General features: G+C 46.5%; 1 protein-coding gene, 1 non-coding gene and 1 pseudogene across 15 annotated transcripts in view; 1 reads left to right on the top strand and 2 right to left on the bottom strand.

Annotated features, from left to right (window-relative positions):
* Positions 1–19949, bottom strand: part of GAB3 (GRB2 associated binding protein 3) — a 94062-nt gene that overhangs the window by 16938 nt on the left and 57175 nt on the right. For 11 of the 14 annotated variants that reach the window (XM_059156727.1, XM_059156730.1, XM_059156728.1 and 8 more), the window contains 5 exons: positions 19164–19639; positions 5135–5190; positions 4576–4795; positions 2076–2157; positions 923–1025 (listed from right to left, as the gene is read on the bottom strand). In XM_059156727.1, coding sequence (XP_059012710.1) covers positions 923–1025; positions 2076–2157; positions 4576–4795; positions 5135–5190; positions 19164–19639 — 937 coding nt within the window. The other 3 variants (XR_009349818.1, XR_009349819.1, XM_059156731.1) reach the window with 3 other exon arrangements.
* Positions 11064–12176, top strand: LOC131822096 (eIF5-mimic protein 2-like; annotated as a pseudogene).
* LOC131822383 (U6 spliceosomal RNA) lies at positions 14221–14323 on the bottom strand. The gene has a single exon (XR_009350246.1). It is a non-coding gene; the product is annotated as a U6 spliceosomal RNA (small nuclear RNA).

A 19949-nucleotide genomic window follows, 5' to 3' on the forward strand; every position in this document is an offset into this window, starting at 1 on the left:
TCACTTTCCATCTGCATATGGTTAAGGGAACTTACAGCCTAATTTTTATCAACGAGAAAGGCAACATGAAGCATTTAATTAGTGCTTCACTGCACATGACCGTGTTTAGATTTTTACTTGCCTACTAAGCTCATGCACAGGAGGGCCAGAACTGTCTTTTCAAAAGTGCATACAGCCACAGTGCCTTGAATATCGGTCTTCTATGATCTCTTTTCAAAACCTCATCAGTCAAACAGAGATTCTCCCTGGAGTTAAGTTGCAGAACAGGCTAACGCACCTCATAATTCCTAGAGGTGCTAAAATTCCCTCTGTCTTCAAAACCCGTGCTACCAACAGACTCCAACGTAACGGGAATGGAGGGAAGAGCAGAGCGGGGAGATTAATTACTTAGTTAGGGTTAGGGTTCGGATGGAGATGTCAGGTCTCTATTTGCCCAGACCTACAGAAAGACCCGGTAACCCAAGTCTCCAGACTCTGAGTCACATTCACAGCCCGGGACCCTGCACTCCCCGCCACCGGGACCCCAAGTGACTCCTCCCCCGGGGAAGGCTCATTAGCAATGGGGGCAGGGCCACCAGGTGGTCCGGCAGAAGGGCACCCAGGATACGTGCATTTGCGCTGGACAGCCACAGAGCCGCAAACTCACTGCGATCAAACAGGACAGCGTGGCCCTGGTGGAAAGAACGGCTGCTGTTTCCCGTCCCCCATTCCATACGCCTTGACCCTGGGGGCTCCCGCCACAGCCTCAGAACGCAGGAGAGAAAAGCAGCTTCGAATCGGTTAGTTGCGGGTAACCTGGCAGCACGTTCAGGTGACTGTTTCCAGACTGCAGGGGGCTTTCAGGGGCACACGTGCCCTCCACGAAGAGCTCACAGAAGGCACACTGGGGTGGAGCACATGAGAGTGTGAAACAGACGATTACCATGTGGATGTAGCTTTCTTCCTCTTCTCTGGAAACGGAATTGGCAAAAAATCTTGCAGAATTAATACCATTTCTTTCTGGAGAGAGAAATCTGGTTCGATTGCTGAGAACAAAAACACAGATGAGGTCAAACCAATGTCTTAACAGCTGCTCTGAAAGCCAGCCAGGAAGTGACACGGTCCCCATGGGCTCTTCAGCCCTCCCCTTCCAGATACAGTTTCCTTCTGGCCAGAGCACTTCCCGAGGCCATAGGGCCTGCCCAGCTTCTGCCCTGTTCTGGGGCTAAGGGCTCCTACTTTTCAAGGGTTACTTCTTTCCAGACCCTCCATGTGACACAGCTCACAGGCTTTCTAGAAACAGACCAAGGCCTCATATCATCTAGGAAAACACACACACACACACACACACACACACACACACACACAATGCTCCTTTGGGGCTCTCTTGTTTCCGTTCAAAGTAACTGGCAAACGTAACGAGGTGTGGCCATTCCTCTGGCGGGATGAGAACAAGACGGCAAATTCATTTCACCCTCCTCCCAAGTCAGAAGCACAGGCCGCATCTCTCTGCAGTCACGGCTGGAAACAGAGCTCTTTGCAGAGGTCCACTTTGCAAAGTGACTGACTGTAGCCTGCGGCATGGAGAGAAGCCAGAAACTCTGGGGCCAGGCCCAAGACTCTGAAAACACAACTTCTAAAGGATGAGAGTGCAGACACATCTGGGGGCCTGTCTGCCAAGTCCATGCAGCGTCCCCCTTTCTCTGAGGACTCCCTTCTCCTACTCTGCTCTTCTCCTACTCTGTTGGCCCTCCTGGCCCATCCCCCTGAGCAGAGTCACCTGTGGCCCAGAGGATGGGGCAGAACAATTCCCTCTCCCAGGAAATGCGAGTTGGGGTTGAGAAAGAGCCTGTTTCTGCTGGTACTGGGCCTGGGACACGTACGTAAGCTCGGGATCTATGGTGACATGAAGACAGAAGGCAACGTGGGAGGTGGAGAGTTCCCTGGGAACACCTTTTCCTTCGTGATCGACAAGGTATTTCTGGCTCATGATAACAAACCCCACCCCTCCTTTGACTCTAACTACATCTCCTCAGAGTCTGAACTAAACCCAGGAGTGCCCCTGCCAGATGAGGGCCCTTTGAGCAAAGACGTACCAAGGGACGGTGCAGGTCCTGGTTACACACGCGTGTTCCCGGATGGTGGAGAGGTTTCTCAGGTCCAGGGGAGGAGGCCGTGCTACAAGACAATCCACGATACCCAGGGTGGTGAGTTCTTGGGAGTTCAAGACGAAAATTATGACATTCTATTTACTTACTAGCATGTCGAGTCCAAATCGACAAGCAAGTGCACTGATGATGGCTGCAAACTCACTGATTCACCCTAACCCTTCCCTACCGCACGGGTCACCTTACCTGCCTGACGCACCAATGGCAATACGCTGAGTCAACAGGCATTTGAAAACTCACTGTGTACCAGGCATGGTTCTGGGTGTTGGAAGGGACAGTGTGAGCCCGGCATGTCCAAGATGGACAATGAAATGTAAGGGGGAAGACCAGAACATTCTTCCCCATCTCTCTGCCTGGTTGGTCATCTTCAGATCTCAGCTCAAGGTCTCCTGCCTAGGAAGGCCTTCTCTGACCTCCAGACAAGGTCAGGCCCCACAGCGTGGGCTCTCGTGAGTTCTTGCATCTACCCTTGATGGCGCTCCTTGCAGTTGGCAATGATCTATTCATCTGCGATGATCTGATGCTGGTCTAGACTGTGCTCTGGGAGGACGGGGATTTGTTTGGGTTAGGGTTAGGGTTAGGGTTAGGGTTAGGGCAGTAGCCTTGGCACGGAGAGCAGTTCTTGGCACCTGACCCTTACTCCATACCTCAGTGGTCCACCTCGTTGAGTAGGTCATGCCTGTGTCCCTCTACCAGGGCCCTGACCAGGTTCCTTTTATTCCCTCCACGAGACCACATGGGTAGAGACTATTTGAGTCTCCTCTACACCATCAGAGCCTCGGACAGTGACTGTCACTGCTCAGTCAGTTTCCCGGAAGCCTCCGAGCTGGGGGAGGTACTGAGCTAGAAAGGCCACGTGAGTCACACAGTCCCTGGGGAGAAAGTCTCTCCTGGTGGCAGGACAGTCTGGCATTGGCCTCACCGACCAGCCAACTCGTGGCTTCTCTACCTGCCCTCTCCCGTTGGGCCCCCGGCTCCACCCCTGTAGCCACCCCTGTCAGCGCCCATCGTCCTGGCCCAGGTGTCCCCCTTCACACCTACCCAGTGAATCCCCGGCCCTGGGTCCATCCAACACGCTCATGCCTCTGAGCGCCAGGCCTCACAGAGATGCAATGGCCAACGCAGCCACTAGCCACACATGGCTATTTCAATTTATATCTCTTCACATTAAATAAAATGGAGATTTCAGTCATGAGCTGGAAAGGTACAGCATGGGGCATACAGTCACAAAAATTATTTTTCAGTTGTACTAGCCACACTGCAAGTGTCCAGGAGCCACATTCCTATCATCACAGGAAGTTCTGTTGGACAGCATTGCTAGAGAAAATTAACTGAGTGAAATAAAGAGCGACCTTGAAGTCACATGTCCCGGTGAAGTTGCTCCTGACCAGAATGAGGGACTGTTCTCTCTGAACTGCCTCCGACAGGGCTCATTCTCTCACACGGTACTGACTTGATCACCCTCCGTCTTCCCGCTTCCTCCACTGCTCACTGAAGAGCCTGCAGGTTCTCCTCTCTCCGCCCCACCCAGTGCCCAGCCCAGCAGCACACGCAGCAGACGTGCTGGAAATGAGCGCTCACTCGAACCGAACCGAAGGTCGGGGGACTAGAACGGCTGGCCTGGGCGGGGCCCTGGCTCCCAATGTGGGGCAAGGCTGCGTGGAGCAGCAGATTTTCCAAAGCGTGACCAGAGGTGGGAACCGACCAGAGATTGCCGTCATTGTGCCGAAGGGCTCCTGCAAATCACAGATGCGTACCAGGCAAGGGGCGCGAAGGAAGTTAGCAAGTTACTCTGACCTGCTTTTCTTTCCCTCTTCTTGCTCCAGCTCTGTCCGTGCTGTTCGCAGACCAGAGAAGCTGCGTGGGAACAATGCAGAAGCTTCGAGGAGCTCTGGGCCCAGAGGATCCAGACTGCTCATCGCCCCCAGACACCTCTGTGGCTGGGCACGTGCAGGGCTGTGAGTGGGAAGTTGTCTATGACCAGGTCTCCCACTCAGGAATCCGTGTCCAAAGTCATTCTTGACTAACCCTAACCTCACTGTGATTACATTCCAGTCTGTTTAAACGAAGACATGCCAGGTGTGTTTCATCAACGTCACTTAGTTCTGGGGCCTCTGTTAGGGAAGCAGCCAAAGATGAGCCTCCGGAACGATCTTGGCTTTGCAGGCTGTTTGCAGGGTTAGGGTTAACCTTAACTCTTAAGTCCCACACCTCCTTCTTGGTGTCCAGGGTGGCAGAGCTCTGAAAAGCTCTGAAAGCCCTTCCCTTTCAGTCCCAGCCACTGCTCCGCGCCCTTCTACTTCCCAGCCCTGTAAGATGCTTCCTCTAGTGCTTCCTTCCCAGGGACGGTCAAGAAGGACACTTTTCCACGTGGCCTCAAGAACCCGTCCCCCCGCTCCCGCATGGCGCGCCTGGTCAGGTGGCTTACGTTTCCTCTGAGGCTTGAGATCTCTGTTCACTGGGGGAGGCTCCAGGTCTGCCGGCAGCTCGGGCAGTGGGCTCGAGAGGTTTCCTGGGCTCATTGGGATGTAGTCGTCGTGGCCGCAGGGGGTTCGAAGACTGGAGCCGGCCGCCTGGGGGCCCATAGGCACGTAGCCGTCCTCGGCCCCAGCTGGAGCCGTGGGGTACACGGGGGAGAAGCCGCACGGCTGCAAGAGAACAGGCACAGAACCGTCACGGCAACGGCTGAGGCGCGCTCCTGAGGGTGATGCTAGAACACGGTGGGCAGGGAGCGCGCGCAGATGCTCAAGGTCGGAGGAGATGCTGTAGGTCGTGACGAGTCCGACAAGGGCCTGGACAGCTCGAACTGGCAGTGTCCTTACAGAACACTAGAAGTCCAGTAGTTCCCAGACAATGCAAGCCTTAGGGGACACTGAAGGGTCCCCAGAGGCTCAGTGCTGAGTCTCAAAAGACTCCGAGGGAGCACATATTGGGCAGGCCACCTGTGGTAAGGCTGAGGCTTAAAGGAACTCAAGTGCCAAACTTACCAAATTTAAACTAAGCCGCTTGTCTCGGTGCCTTAACGACTGGCCTTCTACGTCAGCTGCAAGAAACAAGCCAGGGTGGTGAGAAACGCACGACAGTATCCACTGTGACCAGGTTCCATGGCCCTGTGCACCGCAGGGCCCTCCGCTCGGCTCCAGGGAGGAAGAGAAGCGGACACATTTGTGCGCGCAGCCTTGCTCCTCTGTCTGATCCTGTCTGGCCGCGCGTCGGGACACAGTCCCCAACAGATGGAGACCAGACCGGATGTGGAAGACTCTGTATCACGGCTTCAGGTCTCTCTGTGAATTCGGAGGACACAAGGCAAACACTTAGCACATGCCCTTGGCACGTACCACAGGAATGTCCTGAGCATCGAGAGGAGAGAGGAGAGCCAGAGGTCGGAAGGGAGAAGGTCTAACAGACCCGGGTGACAAGCAGACGAGGGACGGCACCCAGAGCAGTGCATAGGGCTCTGGAGGCCTATGACCACAGCATTCTGGAGCAACAGCAGCTGTGCAGGCACAGGCATGGAGAAAGAGGAAGGTCAGGCTAATCGAGGACTAGAAGCTTGTCGGAGGGATGTGATGAACAGTGTGGCCAGAATAAGGGTTGGACATGTCCAAAAGGCAGAGCAGTAGGGTAAGTGGACCTCAACTCAAATGAGACGTAGTTTTGGGGAATTAGCAGCTTAGAGATGGCAGTCAAAACCCTAGGAGTAGATGCGTCTCCATTGCAAGTGTTAAGAGCAGTTTCACTACAAAACCCTAGAGGATCCAGTCTTCACAGAAGCATTAGGAAGTCCGGTACGTGCTCTTAGCACGTGGCTACCACGGAGCTCTTCCTCAAGAACCTGGAGACACGGAGAGTCAGGTTGCCTTGGGCAAATATACTGAAGAGTCAACATCATGTTTTGGGGGGGCAGAGGCAGAGGGAGAGGGAGAATCTTAGGCTCCATGTCCAGCACGTGGGTTCGATCTTATGATCCTGCCGTCATAACCTGAGCTGAAACCAGGAATGGGATGCTTAACTGAGCCACCCAGGTGCCCCAAGAGTCAACATCCTCTCAAAGTGAGAGAATAATTCCCAGCTCAGAAGATGTGATGGACACTGTGCATCATGTACAGACTTCCTTTGTCGGTGATGTCCTGATAAAGCCACCCTAAATCAAAGATATTCTAAATGAAGAATGTCTTTATGACCGAACATTATAGCTTAGTCTAGCCTGCCTTGAACGTGCTCAGAACACCAACATTCACCTATAGGTGGGCAGCATCAACTAAGACAGAAGCCTATCTTGTAATAAAATAAAATAAATAAATAAATTGGGGGTTACCTGGGGGGGCTCAGTTAGTTAAGTGTCCGACTCCTAATTTCAGCTCAGGTCCTGAACGCAGGGTCCTGGGATCAATGCCCACATCACCCACTCCTGCCCCCACTCTCTCCCTCTGCCTGTGCCGCTCCCCCTGCTCATGCACATACAAGCACTTTCTCTCTCTCTCTCAAATAAATAAATAAATCTTTAAAAAATCCTAAATCAAACTATCATAAGGCAGGGACCATCTGTATACACATATATCTTTATCTCTTTATATATTCCTTTTTAACACAAATGGTAGAATATTATACTCCCTGTTCTGCAACCTGATTTTTTCACTTAATATCTTGGATATCAGGGCAGAGAAACACAACCAAGAGATCCATCATTCTTTTACTCACTGGCATTGTGTTTCATTCTACAGATGGGTCATAATTTGAGTATTCCTCTATTATTAGATATCAATTTTATTTCCAACACTTTGATTTAAAACAAAAAGAACCGGGCACCTGGGTGGCTCAGTTGGTTAAGCAGCCAACTCTGGATTTCGGCTCAGGTCAATATCTCAGGCTTCTCAGATCGAGTCCTGCATGGGGCTCCCTGCTTCTCCCTTTCCCTCTGCTGCTTCCCCACTCGCGCTCAGAGAAGTAAATTAATCCTTAAAACAAAGGACAGAAATGGTTGAAAAATGGACATAAATGAAATAAGAATTGAAGGTCTGTACTTAGGAAAAAAAGTGAAGAGAAAGATAAAACCAGGCTCAGAAATGAAGCCTTAGTTACAAGATTCCCAGGGAAAAAGAGTTCAACTGAAAATTAAATAAGGGCCATTGAATCAATGCCAGAAAACAACAAAGAAAATAAAAGAGAAAGAAAAAGAATCACACAAAAAATGGTTGAAATAGGAGCCAGGCAAAGAAGATGCAATAGACGTATTTATTATTGGATTCCTCAAAGAAGGAAAACCAAACAGTGGTGTAGTACTAATATTAAACACTGTAATGCAAGAAAAAGTCCACAAGTAATTGTGGACGCTACACAATGAAAGGGCCCACCAACCACCTGGATGGTAAATTGTCCTACAGTGGTGATACTGATAAAATGACAGAATGAAAATAGATAAATAGCTGGTTCAAAGCTAGAGAAAACCAAAAGATATTACAGAATAAAAATAAAAGCAGAAAATGGTATAGTTCAGAGAAAGAGTAGACTTAATTTTAGGAAAAAACAGACTCTATGGGGCGTCCGGCTGGCTCAGCCCATGGAGCGTGGGACTCTTGATCTCAAGGTTGTGAGTTCAGGCCCCACGCTATATACAGAGATTGCTTAACAATCAAATCTTTAAAAAATCAAGATATTTCGGGCACCTGGGTGGCTCAGTGGTTTAAGCCTTTGCCTTTAGCTCGGGTCGTGATCTCAGGGTCCTGGGATCGAGTCCCGCGTCGGGCTCTCTGCTCAGCGGGGAGCCTGCTTCCCTCTCTCTCTCTCTCTCTGCCTGCCTCTCCATCTACTTGTGATTTCTCTCTGTCAAATAAATAAAATCTTTTAAAAAAATCAAGATATTTGTTTTCTGGGGGAGAAAAATAACCAAAAGGCAACCAACTAGCTAATCTAATCAGTGGGTAGGGGTTAGAACAAATCTACAAAATAAGAACTGAAGGGTTCCGGGGCAGCTCAGTGGGTGAAGCCTCTGCCTTCAGCTCAGGTCATGACCCCGGGGTCCTGAGATCGCGTCCCGCATCGGGCTCTCTGCTCAGCGGGGAGCCTCTTTCCCCCTCTCTCTCTGCCTGCCTCTCTGCCTACTTGTGATATTTCTCTCTGTCAAGTAAATAAATAAAATCTTTAAAAAAGCAAAACAAAACAAACAAAAAAATAAGAACTGAAAAGGAGGAAATGATTACTGAAGCCCAGGAAATTAAAAGAAATGAGAATTCTCCACTAATTTCTACACAAAGTTTAAAATCTAAATGAAATGGATCATTTCCTAGGAAAATAAAGTATACTGAAAGTGACCGAAATAGGAAACCTTACACATATAAATTACCACAGGATAAAAAAAAATCACAATGGGGTCACCTTCCCAAAGCAGCAGGACCACATGATTTCGGCAGAGAATTTTTACCAACCTTTCAAAGACCAGTACTACACAAATTGATCCAAAGCATAGAGAAATAAAAACGTATTTCTAATTCTTTTTATAACATCTAACTTTGGTAGCTCAACCTGATAAAGCAAATCAGAAAATTGTGGATTAGTATCACCTGTGATTATCAGTGCAAAAATCCGAAATAAACTGTTAGCTGAGGAAGGGAGGGCTATTAAACCGGCTGCAGAAAGAGCTCGGCACAGCCATGTCCCAAAAGGCAATGGTAAAATCGCATCTAACTGTAAAAAAACAATTATTTGGGGATTCTTCATATTAGTCAAAAGCACACAACACATTGGAAAGCATTCATTCAGCAAGAACTCCTGGACACCAGGTAAGAAGATCTGGGCCGTGGGGGGGTTCCAGCCCCCTCCTGAAGCCCAGCAGCTCTGTTGTCCAAGGGGACTCATTTGACTTGGATCAAGCATATAGCCACCCCACCCTCTAGGTGTCACCAAAAGCAGTGGTGACCAGCAACGATCACGGTAAGTGGCAAGCAGGCAGACCAGCCAGAAATACAGCATGATGATCTAGGGAAGGGGTAGGCCAAAGTGTGCCTTGATGAACTCTCACACATCCCTGGCAGGTCTGGAAAACTGCATGAACACAGGAGTTACCCTCATTTAGAAGAGGTCACAGAGGGCCCAAGCTGCTGACCTATCCCTAGCACAGCATGGGGCCGTGCCCACATAGAAAGCAAGAGTTGCCAAAGGCTGGAAGCCTCACGGCCTCAAGGGTTGCAGTGTGTTCTCTGACCAACCGCCGGCTGACTGATAAACTGGGATGACCCAGACCTCTAGGAAGCCAGGATGAAAAGTAAAAGTAAGGGATATGAAACACAAAAGCTAAGCAGATATCGCGGCAGCTGTACATTGTGTGCAGAGCAAGACTCTTGAACATTAGTCTGGGGTGCCTGGGTGGCTCAGTTGTTTGAGTGTCTGCCTTTGGCTCCGGTCATGATCTCAGAGTTCTGGGATCAAGTCCCACATTGGGCTCTCTGCTCAGCAGGGAGCCTGCTTCTCCCCACCCCTGCCACCTCTCTCTGCCTGTCTCTCTGCCTACTTGTGACCTCTGTCAAATAAATAAATAAAATCTTTTTTAAAAATTTGAAAAAAGAAAATTAGTCTGACCAAGTCACTAAACCAACATACACCATAATAACAATTCCTAGGGGAATCAGAACGCACTTGCTACAGTACAGTATCTAAAAGAGCCAGTTTTTAGGGGTGCCGGACTGGCTCTGCACTCAGCAGACACAAAGAGGGGGCAAAATAATGATCCATACATGGGGAAAAACAATCAGTCAATAAAAACTGACTCTAAAAATGTCTAGATATTGGAATTAGCAGAAAAGACTGCTGTTATTTTTTTTCTCTCTCTCCCTCTCCCCACCTACCCCCAAAATAAATAAGTAAATCCTTAGGGACTCCTGGGTGGCTCAGTCATTAAGCATCTGCCTTTGGCTTGGATCATGGTCCCAGGGTCCTGGGATTGAGCCCCATGCCTGGCTCCCTGCTCAGCGGGAGCCTGCTTCTTTCTCTCCCTCTGCCCCTCCACCCTCCTCATGCTCTCTTTTGCTATCTTTCTCTCTGTCTCTCTCTCTCAAATAAATAAATCTTTTAAAAAATCAATAAATCTTTAAAAAATTATAAGATAACACAACCATGGGTCATCAATAAAAAGAAATTAGAAAGAAGCAAATGGAATTTTGGAGTTCAAAAGTACAATAACTAAAAAGTAAATTCACAAGAAGGTCTCAAGAGAAGATTTGAACTGATAGAAAAATCAATGAACTCCAAATAGATCAATATAAATTGTCCAGTATGAAAAAGAAATAATAAGAATGAAGAAAAATGAACAAAGTCTCAAAGACTTGTCACCACCAAACATACTAACATACATGTAATTAGAGTCCTATAAGGAGAGGAGAGAGGGAAAAAAAAAAAAAAAAGAAGGACGTTTTTTTGAAGAAACAATGGCAGAAAACTTCCCAGCTTTGACGAAGAACTCTACATCTAAGAAGCTCAAAGAACTCCAAGGAAGCTAAACACAAACACCTCAATACCTAGACACATCACAGTCAAGTTGCTGAAAATCACAGGCAAGGAGAAAATCTCGAATGCAGTAAGAGAAAAGCAGCTCTGTAGGTACAAGAGAATCACAGTAAGATTAACAGCAGACTACTCATCGGAAACTATGGAAAGCCACTGGTAGTAGAATTAAATTCAAAATGCTGAAAAAAAAAAATCTTGTCAAGTGAGAATTCTACATCCAGCACAACTGTATTTCAAAAATGAAGGCGAAATAAAAACATTCCCAGAGAAACAAAGATCAAGAGAACTTACTGCAGATCCTCCTCCCAAGGAATGCTAAAGGAAAAACACAACAATCAAAAACTTACTTGGGGAGAAGAGACACCACTGCAGTTGCTGCCGCATTGGGGATTTCTGACTTAAATTCAGGTGTCTTTTATGAATAATGAAAAGCAGCAAAAGTCAACACTATCAGGGCAGTGTTTTCAAAAAGAGAGGAAAAAGACAAGTTTGACCCTACTCAGTTTCAAGACTGTATTATTCAAGCCTTCACTGAAACTGGTATTGATCTGGAAGCTGTAGCAGTTTCTTGATGCTTCTGCAGCAAAACTTGATAACATGATGCACACAGGTGTCTCTGTGCTGGCTGTACCAGAAGACCCAGAGAGTACGTGAGCTCAGGTTTCCAACAAGTCAATCTGGTGCTACAAAGACCTGGAGAGAGGTTCAAAGGATTAAGTGAGCATGCAGCTGCTGTTCTTAAAGGGTTTTTCTAAGTTGGAGAGGAACTAGCTGGCTTTGGGGACTGGCGTTCTTCTGGCTAATGGGACACCTAACACATCCATTCCTAAGAGACTTTATTTATCACGTGAATTTGGTTAAAGAAGAGGTCTCAGCAGCTTTCCCTTAAAGCTCTTTAAATCGTGGATCCACGAGAGAGTGGATCCAGTAGCTGCAGGTCTTCAGCAAGTCAGTGCAGATGATGCACTGGGCAGACTTTTCCTCCCGATCGACAAAGCGCTGAACACTTCACCAGGGATTCACTGAGCCAGGCTTGAAAGAACTTTCGGAATATGTTCAGAATCAGGAAACCATAGGAGCTCGAAAGGAACTCCAGAAAGAACTTGAAGAACAGATGTCCCGTCATGATCCATCTCAGGATATAATTTCGTATGTTAAAGAGGAGATGGGAAAAACAAACAAACAAACAAACAAAAAACAGCCACCATCCCAGAACCCGTTGTCATTGGCACGGTCTGGTCCAGTGAAATGAGCAGCATGGAATGGAAGCAGAAGGAAGAGCCTGTAGCAGAACAAGCCATCAGGTACTTGAGGCAATATAGCCCTCTACTTGCTGCCTTTCCCACTCAAGCTCAGTCTGAGCTGACTCTGTTCTGGAAGATTCAGGAGGATTTCTATGGCAACATTCATTTCATGAACGCCTTCTAGAAAACAGAGGTGCTTTTTCATCAAGCTGAAGTCCTGAGTGAGAAGCCCATGTCACAAAGGGGAGAAGTATCTTCCTTGAGCCAACAGGAAGTTTGCTGTTGAGAGTGGCTCCAAAGTCCTGAAGGAGAATTGGAGGCTGAAGCTGAAGGAGGAGACAGTTTTGGCTGACTACACCCTCAGCAGAGCAAACCATTGCCGATCAAATGTCATGCCTCATGCGGCTCAGTTCTCAAACCTTCCTACCTCCCTATATCAAGTACAATGTAAGGGCTTTCATGGCACTTAGTTTAGTGCCACGGGTTAATTTCCAAAACCCTGCTGTAAGTTGCTGTAGGACCTACAGATTTGAATCTAATGCTGCATTAATTGTTTCAGGTATCTTCTGCCTCCTATAATAATGTGATTTCTTTCTACTGTAATAATGTAATTTAAGGCCTCCCGCAATGAACAGCTCACTTTATTCCCTGGGCTTTCTATATAAAGTTTTCAAGATATGATAGGGTAAAAATAATTTGTTATAAAAATTTTGTTTGCAAATTAAACTATAAAAGTAAAAAAAAAATTTTGTGGTGATCTATAAAGCATGAAGATAGAACATATTTGATGACGACAGCCCAAAGGAGCCAGGTAGTGACAACAGGTTATAACTCAAAGGTAGGTAAGAAATAAAGAGCACTAGAAATGACAAATTCATGGCTTAAAATAAAATATTCTACAGGGGCACCTGGGGGGATCAGTCAGTTATGCATCTGCCTTCGGCTTGGGTTATGATCCCAGGGGCCCGGGATCAATTCCCGAGTCGGGTTGCCTGCTTAATGCAGAGTCTGTTCTCTCTCTCTCCATCTGCCTCTCCCCCTGTTTCTGTCTCTCCTCTCTCAAATAAATAAATAAATAAAATATGTTTTTAAAGTTTCTAGAAATACATTTTCTCTTTGTGCATATATGTGTATATAAATATATTTTCCCAAGCCATTTCAAAGTAAGTTGCAGTGATCAAAAACTTTCACTCCAAAATATTTCAGTGTGTATCTCCTAAGAAAAAGGACTTTTTTGGGGGGCGGCTGGATGGCTCAGTGGGTTAAGCCTCTGCCTTCGGCTCAGGTCATGATCCCAGGGTCCTGGGATGGAGCCCCATGTTGGGCTCTCTGCTCCGTGGGGAGCCTGCTTTTCCCTATCCTGGTCTTCCTGCTTCTGCTCACTCTCTTTCTCTCCCTCAAATAAATAAATAAACAAAATCTTTTAAAAATATACAAAATTTTTATTTTAAACATCTGATGCCCATCACAGGTGCCCTCCTTCATCCACACCAGCTGTTTCCCCAGTCTCCTCACCCCCCTACTCTCTGGTGACCACCAGTGTGCTCTCTACAGTTAAGAGTCTTTTTTTTTTTTTTTTTTTTTTTTGGTTTGCCTCTCTTTTTCCCTTTGCTCATATAAAAAAAATGACTGACTTATTTACTTACTATAATTTAGCATTATAGTCTCTAGCTCCCTCCATGTCATTGCAAATGGCAAGAATTCACTCTTTTTTTTTTAAGACTTTATTTTTAAGTAATCTCTACACACAATGTAGGGCTTGAACTCATAATTACAAGATCAAGAGTCACATGCTCTACTGACTGAGCTAGCCAAGCACCCCTCATTCTTTTTTGCTTTTTTCTTTTTTTTTAAAGATTTTATTTATTTATTTGACAGACAGAGATCACAAGTAGGCAGAGAGGCAGGCAGAGAGAGAGAGAGAGAGAGACAGAGAGAGGGAAGCAGGCTTCCTGCGGAGCAGGGAGTCCGATGCGGGGCTTGATCCCAGGACCCTGAGATCATGACCCGAGCCGAAGGCAGCAGCCCAAACCACTGAGCCACCCAGGCGCCCCGACCCCTCATTCTTTTTTATGGCTGAATAATATCCAAGATATATTCTTGAAAGGACAATCAATGGATACAGTAAAGTGTAAGAATGGTACTATTTGCATTAAAAAGTAGAAGATTATATATGCATATTCTCTTGAATATCCAGAAAATTCTCAAGAAGGATATGGGTGATATGGAGGAGGAAGAGTTGGGGGCATGATTTGAAACCAGAAGCGCCCTTAGTAAGGTAGTCACTTAGCAGAGCCCGTTTCTCACCCACGAATAGTAGAAGAGGAAAGCAAACTAGGGAGTATTCCACGGATTTGCCTGGCGTCCTGGTGCAGGGATTAGATCTTCACTGTATCATTCCAGTTTTACCGTATGCACTGCTGAAGTAAGCACTATGTATCTTCTTCTAATAACGATTTTGAAATGTAAATATTCCTTTAAAAATCAAATTATGAAATTTGGACTCAAGATATGAATTAAACAACAGATTAGGCAAAACTGAAGAGAGACTTTAAAAACTGAAATTACTAGAATTAAGTACAAAGAGATGAAATATGTAAAAAAGAATTCAAGGGGCACCTGTGTGGCCCAGTCATTAAGAGTCTACCTTCAGCTCAGGTCATGATCCCAGGGTCCCGGGATCAAGCCCCGTGTCGGGCTCCTTGCTCAGCGGAGAGCCTCCTTTCCCTCTCCCTCTGTCCCTCCCCCCTACTCATGCTCTCTGCCGTTCTCACTCTTGCTTGCTCTCTCTCAAATAAATCAATAAAATCTTAAAAAAAAAAAAAGAATTCAAGAAACACGCAAAAGACAGAGTGTGAAATCTAGAATACATGTAATTTGGCCCCCAGAGGAAAACAGGGAATATGGATAGGCAATATTTGAAAAACTCAGGACAATGGAGAGGCTATATTTGAATATAGTAACTGTGAATCCATAAGCCACAAAAAGAATTAAAATCATCCCAGAGTGAATTTAGGAGATGCTAGAAGTAATGATAAACTAGAAAAATACTTAATGTAAGTGAAACTTTAAAAAAATGACTGTATAAAATAATACCAATGTTTACCCTATGGGATTTAAAAAACCAAGACAGAAGTAAAATACTACATGGTGTTAGTATTCTTTTTTTAAAATACTTATTTTTAAAAAATATTTGACTTATTTATTTGTCAGATGGAGATCACATGTAGGCAGAGAGGCAGGCAGAGAGAGAGGAGGAAGCAGGCTCCTTACTGAGCAGAGAGCCTGATGTGGGGCTTGATCCGAGGACCCTGAGATCATGACCTGAGCTGAAAGCAGAGGCTTTAACCCACTGAGCCACCCAGGTGCCCCCATGGTGTTAGTATTCTAACGTCTTTGCATCACGTTGGGAGAAGAGTAAGGATATTGATAAATTTCAGATACTAAGTTAAGTATGCAGGATAAAAAAAAGTAGAAGGTAATCACTACAAATAGAAAGGGAATGTATAACTTCTAAATTAGTAGAGATTAAAAGTGAAAACAGGCGCACCTGGGTGGCTCAGTGGGTTAAGCCTCTGCCTTCAGCTTGGGTCATGATCCCGGGGTTCTGGGATTGAGCCCCACATTGGGCTCTCTGCTCAGCAGGGAGCCTGCTTCCCCAGCCCCCCCCCCCCGCCTACTTGTGATCTCTGTCTGTCAAATAAATAAATAAAGTCTTAAAAAAAATAAAAAGAATAAAAAATAAAAGTGAAAACAGGTAAAAAAACAAAACTGAAAAGAGGTAGCAAACTCAATTCAGAAGAAAGTAAGGAATGAGATTACATGTAAGAAATTTTGTACAAACAGGAAAAACAGAAACCACAAAATAAAATGGTAAAAATGAATCTAATTAATGTACATAGGTTAACCTTTCCAGTGTTAAGCATCTGTCTTTGGCTTGGGTCATGATCCTGGGTCCTGGAATGGAGCCCCACATCGCACTCCTTGCTCAGCAGGGAGTCTGCTTCTCCCTCTGCCTGCTGCTCTCCCTGATTGCGCACTCTCTCTCTCTGACAAATAAATAAATAAAATATTTTAAAAAATCAAAAAAAAAAAAAAGAAAAGAGAAAGACTGTCAGAATAGATGAAAATTGAAATAAATAGCTCTATGTTTTTATAAGAAACCTATCTAAAAGTTAGTCACAGAAAACATGCACCATGCCAATACTAACCAACAGAATGCTGGTTAGTACTTAGTAGTATTTAGTACTTAACACAGGCATAGTATGTCAATATCATAAAACAGACTTTAAGACAAAAACATTACTAGAGAGTCACGACAAATCGATAAAAGTTTCGATTCAGTAGGAAAATACAAAATTATAAGAGGCATGTAACTAGGGTGGCCTGGGTGGCTCAGTTGGACCTGCCTTCAGCTCAGGTCATGATCCTGGAGTCCCAGGATCGAGTCCCACATTGGGCTCCTTGCTTGACAAGGAGTCTGCTTCTCCCACTGACCTCTTTCCTCTCGTGCTTGCGTGCTCTCTCTCTCTCTCAAATAATAGACAAAATCTTTTTTAAAAAAGAGGTATATAACTAATGACATAGCTGTAAATTATATACAGAAAAACCTGACAGAATTATAAAGGAGAGAGAGACACTCTTCAGTCACAGGGGCAGACTTGAATACAGCTCTCGGTAAGTGTTATACAACAAGGAAACAGCAAATCAGTGCAGACAGAGGAGGGATGAATGACACAACCACTGAAAAACCTGACTAGGGTACCCTGCACACTTTCTGGTACATTCTGATTATTCACAGAAATACTTGTGTGCTCTGCTGCAAAAGAAATCTCAGATTCCCAAGGCCTGAACTAGAGGATGTTCTTGAACCAGAATATAATCGATGAGAAAAATCACTAAAAATTTCTCAGGTTTGGAAATGAAGAAATGCAGTTTTAAATAATGCATGGGGCAAAGAAGAGGCTTCAATGAAAAGTAGACAATATTTTGAACAGAATGAAAGTGAAAATATGATATCTCAAAAAGTGTGGGATGTGGCTGTAGGGCTATAAGGCTGAAAATCTGTAGCCTTAAACATGTATGTTAGGTAAAAAACAAAGGCAGAAATTCAATAAGCCACCCATCAATTAAAAGAATTTAGGAAAATATGCAAATTACCTCCAAGGAAGTACAACAGGGGTCAAAAGAACCAGAGAGTATTTTTTTTAAAACCCCATTCTTGGTGGGCTGTAAGGAACAGGCTGCTGGTCACATTTGGCCCATAGGCCACAGTTTGTTGACCCAAAAAGGAAGGAAAAGTATAAAGGTATGAGCAAAAAATAATGCAATGGAAAACAAAAATACACCTGGAAAAAAATTCAACAAAACTCAAACTTGTACTCTGATTAAACAAACAAATGAACGAACAAACAAAAACAAACAAACAAACAAAAAAACAAAAGAAAAGGAAACAAAAAACAAAGCATAACAGGGGCACCTGGCTGGCTCAGTGGGTAGAGCACATGACTCTTGATCTCGGTGTTATGAGTACAAGCCCCATTTTGGGTGTAGAGCTTACTTAAAACAAAATAACTAGTAAACTGATAAACTGATAAACTGCCAGCAAGACTGACTAAGAAAAACAGATGAAGACCAGCATTATCAATACTAGGAATGAAAAGAAGGTATAACAGGGTCTATAATAAGACCCTACAGGTAGCAAGAGGCTATTATGATCAATTTTATGACAGTAAATTTGAAAAATGAGGAGAAATAAACAGATTGCTTGAAAAATATAGATAATCCGAATAGTCTATTAAAATAGACTAAAGAGGGGTGCCTGGGTAGCTCAGTGGGTTAAGTCCCTGCCTTTGGCTTGGGTCATGATGTCAGGATAGAGGGCCTTTGCCATCAGGGGTGCTGGGTCACTGAATGGCGATCTATGTGGAAAATAATGAATCTTGAGTCTACTCCGTAGTCACACGCAAGCATCATCAAATCCAGGTCGACCTTAATAGGGAAGGCAGAACCATCAATCTGACATATTCCTTCTGCTTTATTGGACCAATGTTGCTTCTGTCCATCACTGTTGCTTTGGGTCTTCGTTTCATGGTCAAAACCTCTGTTCTAATGAGTTTTATTTTGATGAGATTTTGTTGGCTTCGTGTAAAAAGAATACAATTGTTTTAGGTCTGTCTTAAAGTTTTGAATTATTTCAATTTTTTTTTGTTGTTTGATATCTTTTTAAAAAGATGTTACTTTTTAAGTACTGTCTACACCCTATGTGGGGCTTGAACTTACAACCCCAAGGTCAAGAGTCATGTGCTCTACAGACTGAGCTGTCCAGACACCCTTTCAGTTGGAGACTTCTGATCCAATTTCACAGTCAATCATTCTACTGGTGTAGTCATTTTGCTTTCCAGAATCTGCTTACACAGTCCTTCAGTCCTTCAGTTTCCCATTTTGGCCACCGTTCACATTAAGACCCTTTGTGCACTCAGCATATGCTTGTCTCACTGAGGCTGGCAGAAAGTAACATGTAAAGGTCGCATTACTAGGGACACTGGGGGAGACCTTTGCCAGAGTGAGGTAGCACCACAGTCAGTATGAGTTTGTGTTCCTTAAACTTGCAGAATTCCTTTAACATATGACCTTAGAGGTAGCAGTGCTGGAGTGATCCTTGTTGGTTGGGACAGTGGTTGGGGGCTCGGGGTGCAGAGAGAGGGGGAGAGAGAGGGAGGGAGGCAGCAAGGCAATAGAATAGCAAAAAAAAAAGGGAAAAGAGGGCTCTAGGAGGGTTAGAGCTCAGTGATAGGGCTGGGTGACAATTACATTGATGGTGACAGCCTGGTGAAAAGCCACACCCCCAGTGGACAGTCAGCTCAACCTGGAGAGACCCGTACGGCATGGGGCGATGAATCGGGCCAATGGGATAGCTGGAAAAGAAAAGCGCTGTCTACCATCTCTCTTCTCACTGTGCCGGTGACAGCCGAAGACTGCAACCTGGCTGAGCCTGTACCAGTGGGGCTCTAAGTGACTCCAAACTAAGCCCAGGAGCTTAGGCCCGGGGGGAGATCCCATCCCGGACAGGGGCAAGGTAAGGGACAAGGGCTCTTCCTTCAGCAGTCCCAGGGACCCTCCTATCTGTACCGGTGGCCCGACCTGGAAGGCAAGCTGTGAGCATCGGGCAGCCCGGCCACGCAGGGCAAGCGCAGCGGCTGGGCGGGGGCCGCTGGCGACATCCGCGCACAGATGCAAGGACAGAGGAGGCAGGCTGACGTCCGCCACTTACCTTTCCAGGTGCCCACGTTCTCTAAGCCGGAGAGAGAGACCCTTCTCGGCACCGCAGCACTTTCTGGCCTCCCGACGGGGCGCACACTGCCCGCCAGCGGCTGCTCCTGGCGCCGCTCGGAGAGGTGGCTCGGCTTCGGAGGGCGCGGCGGCGGCGGGCAGGATGCCAGGTCGCGTTCTGTGGCCTCGTAGGGCAGGAGACCTTGGTTCTTGTCAACCCGAATGGTGGCATTTAAGGGCATTTCTGGCAGCGGTGAAGAGCAGCAATCCCTGGCCAGCCCAGTGCTGTCTCTGCTCCGCGTCAGGGTGGCCTGTGGCCGCAGGGAAAGCACCTTCTGGGAGCCGCTCCCGCAGCGCAAGAGGCGGCCCGAGCCAGCGGGGGCCGCGGGCGGCGGGCAGTCGACAAAGACGTCATCGGATGACGCCTGCTCCAGCGAGCGCTCCAAGGTCGAGCAGCTGTCGTACCTGCTGGGCAGACTGCGGGAAGAAAGCAGGACATGTGACCGAACCCAGCACGTCCTCGGTGGAAGTGAGAACATGAAAGCCACCTCCATGCCATGAAAGCCGAGCTGGCCTCTTTCCCATGCTGCCACCGTTGCCACCACCCCCACCAATCCCTGGGTGCAGGACATCAGGCTCAGACAGGTATGGTGACACAAGGTCAGACACGAAAGTCACATGCATGAGTCATCCCCGGGGCTGATGGTGCTCTGTCCCCACCTCGGCTGCAGCAGGAAGAGGTGAGGGGGATGCACCCTCTCCAAGATGCCACGGCTAAGCGGACCCG

The sequence above is a fragment of the Mustela lutreola genome, chromosome X (assembly GCF_030435805.1).
Source record: "Mustela lutreola isolate mMusLut2 chromosome X, mMusLut2.pri, whole genome shotgun sequence".
Classification (NCBI taxonomy): Eukaryota; Metazoa; Chordata; class Mammalia; order Carnivora; family Mustelidae; genus Mustela; species Mustela lutreola.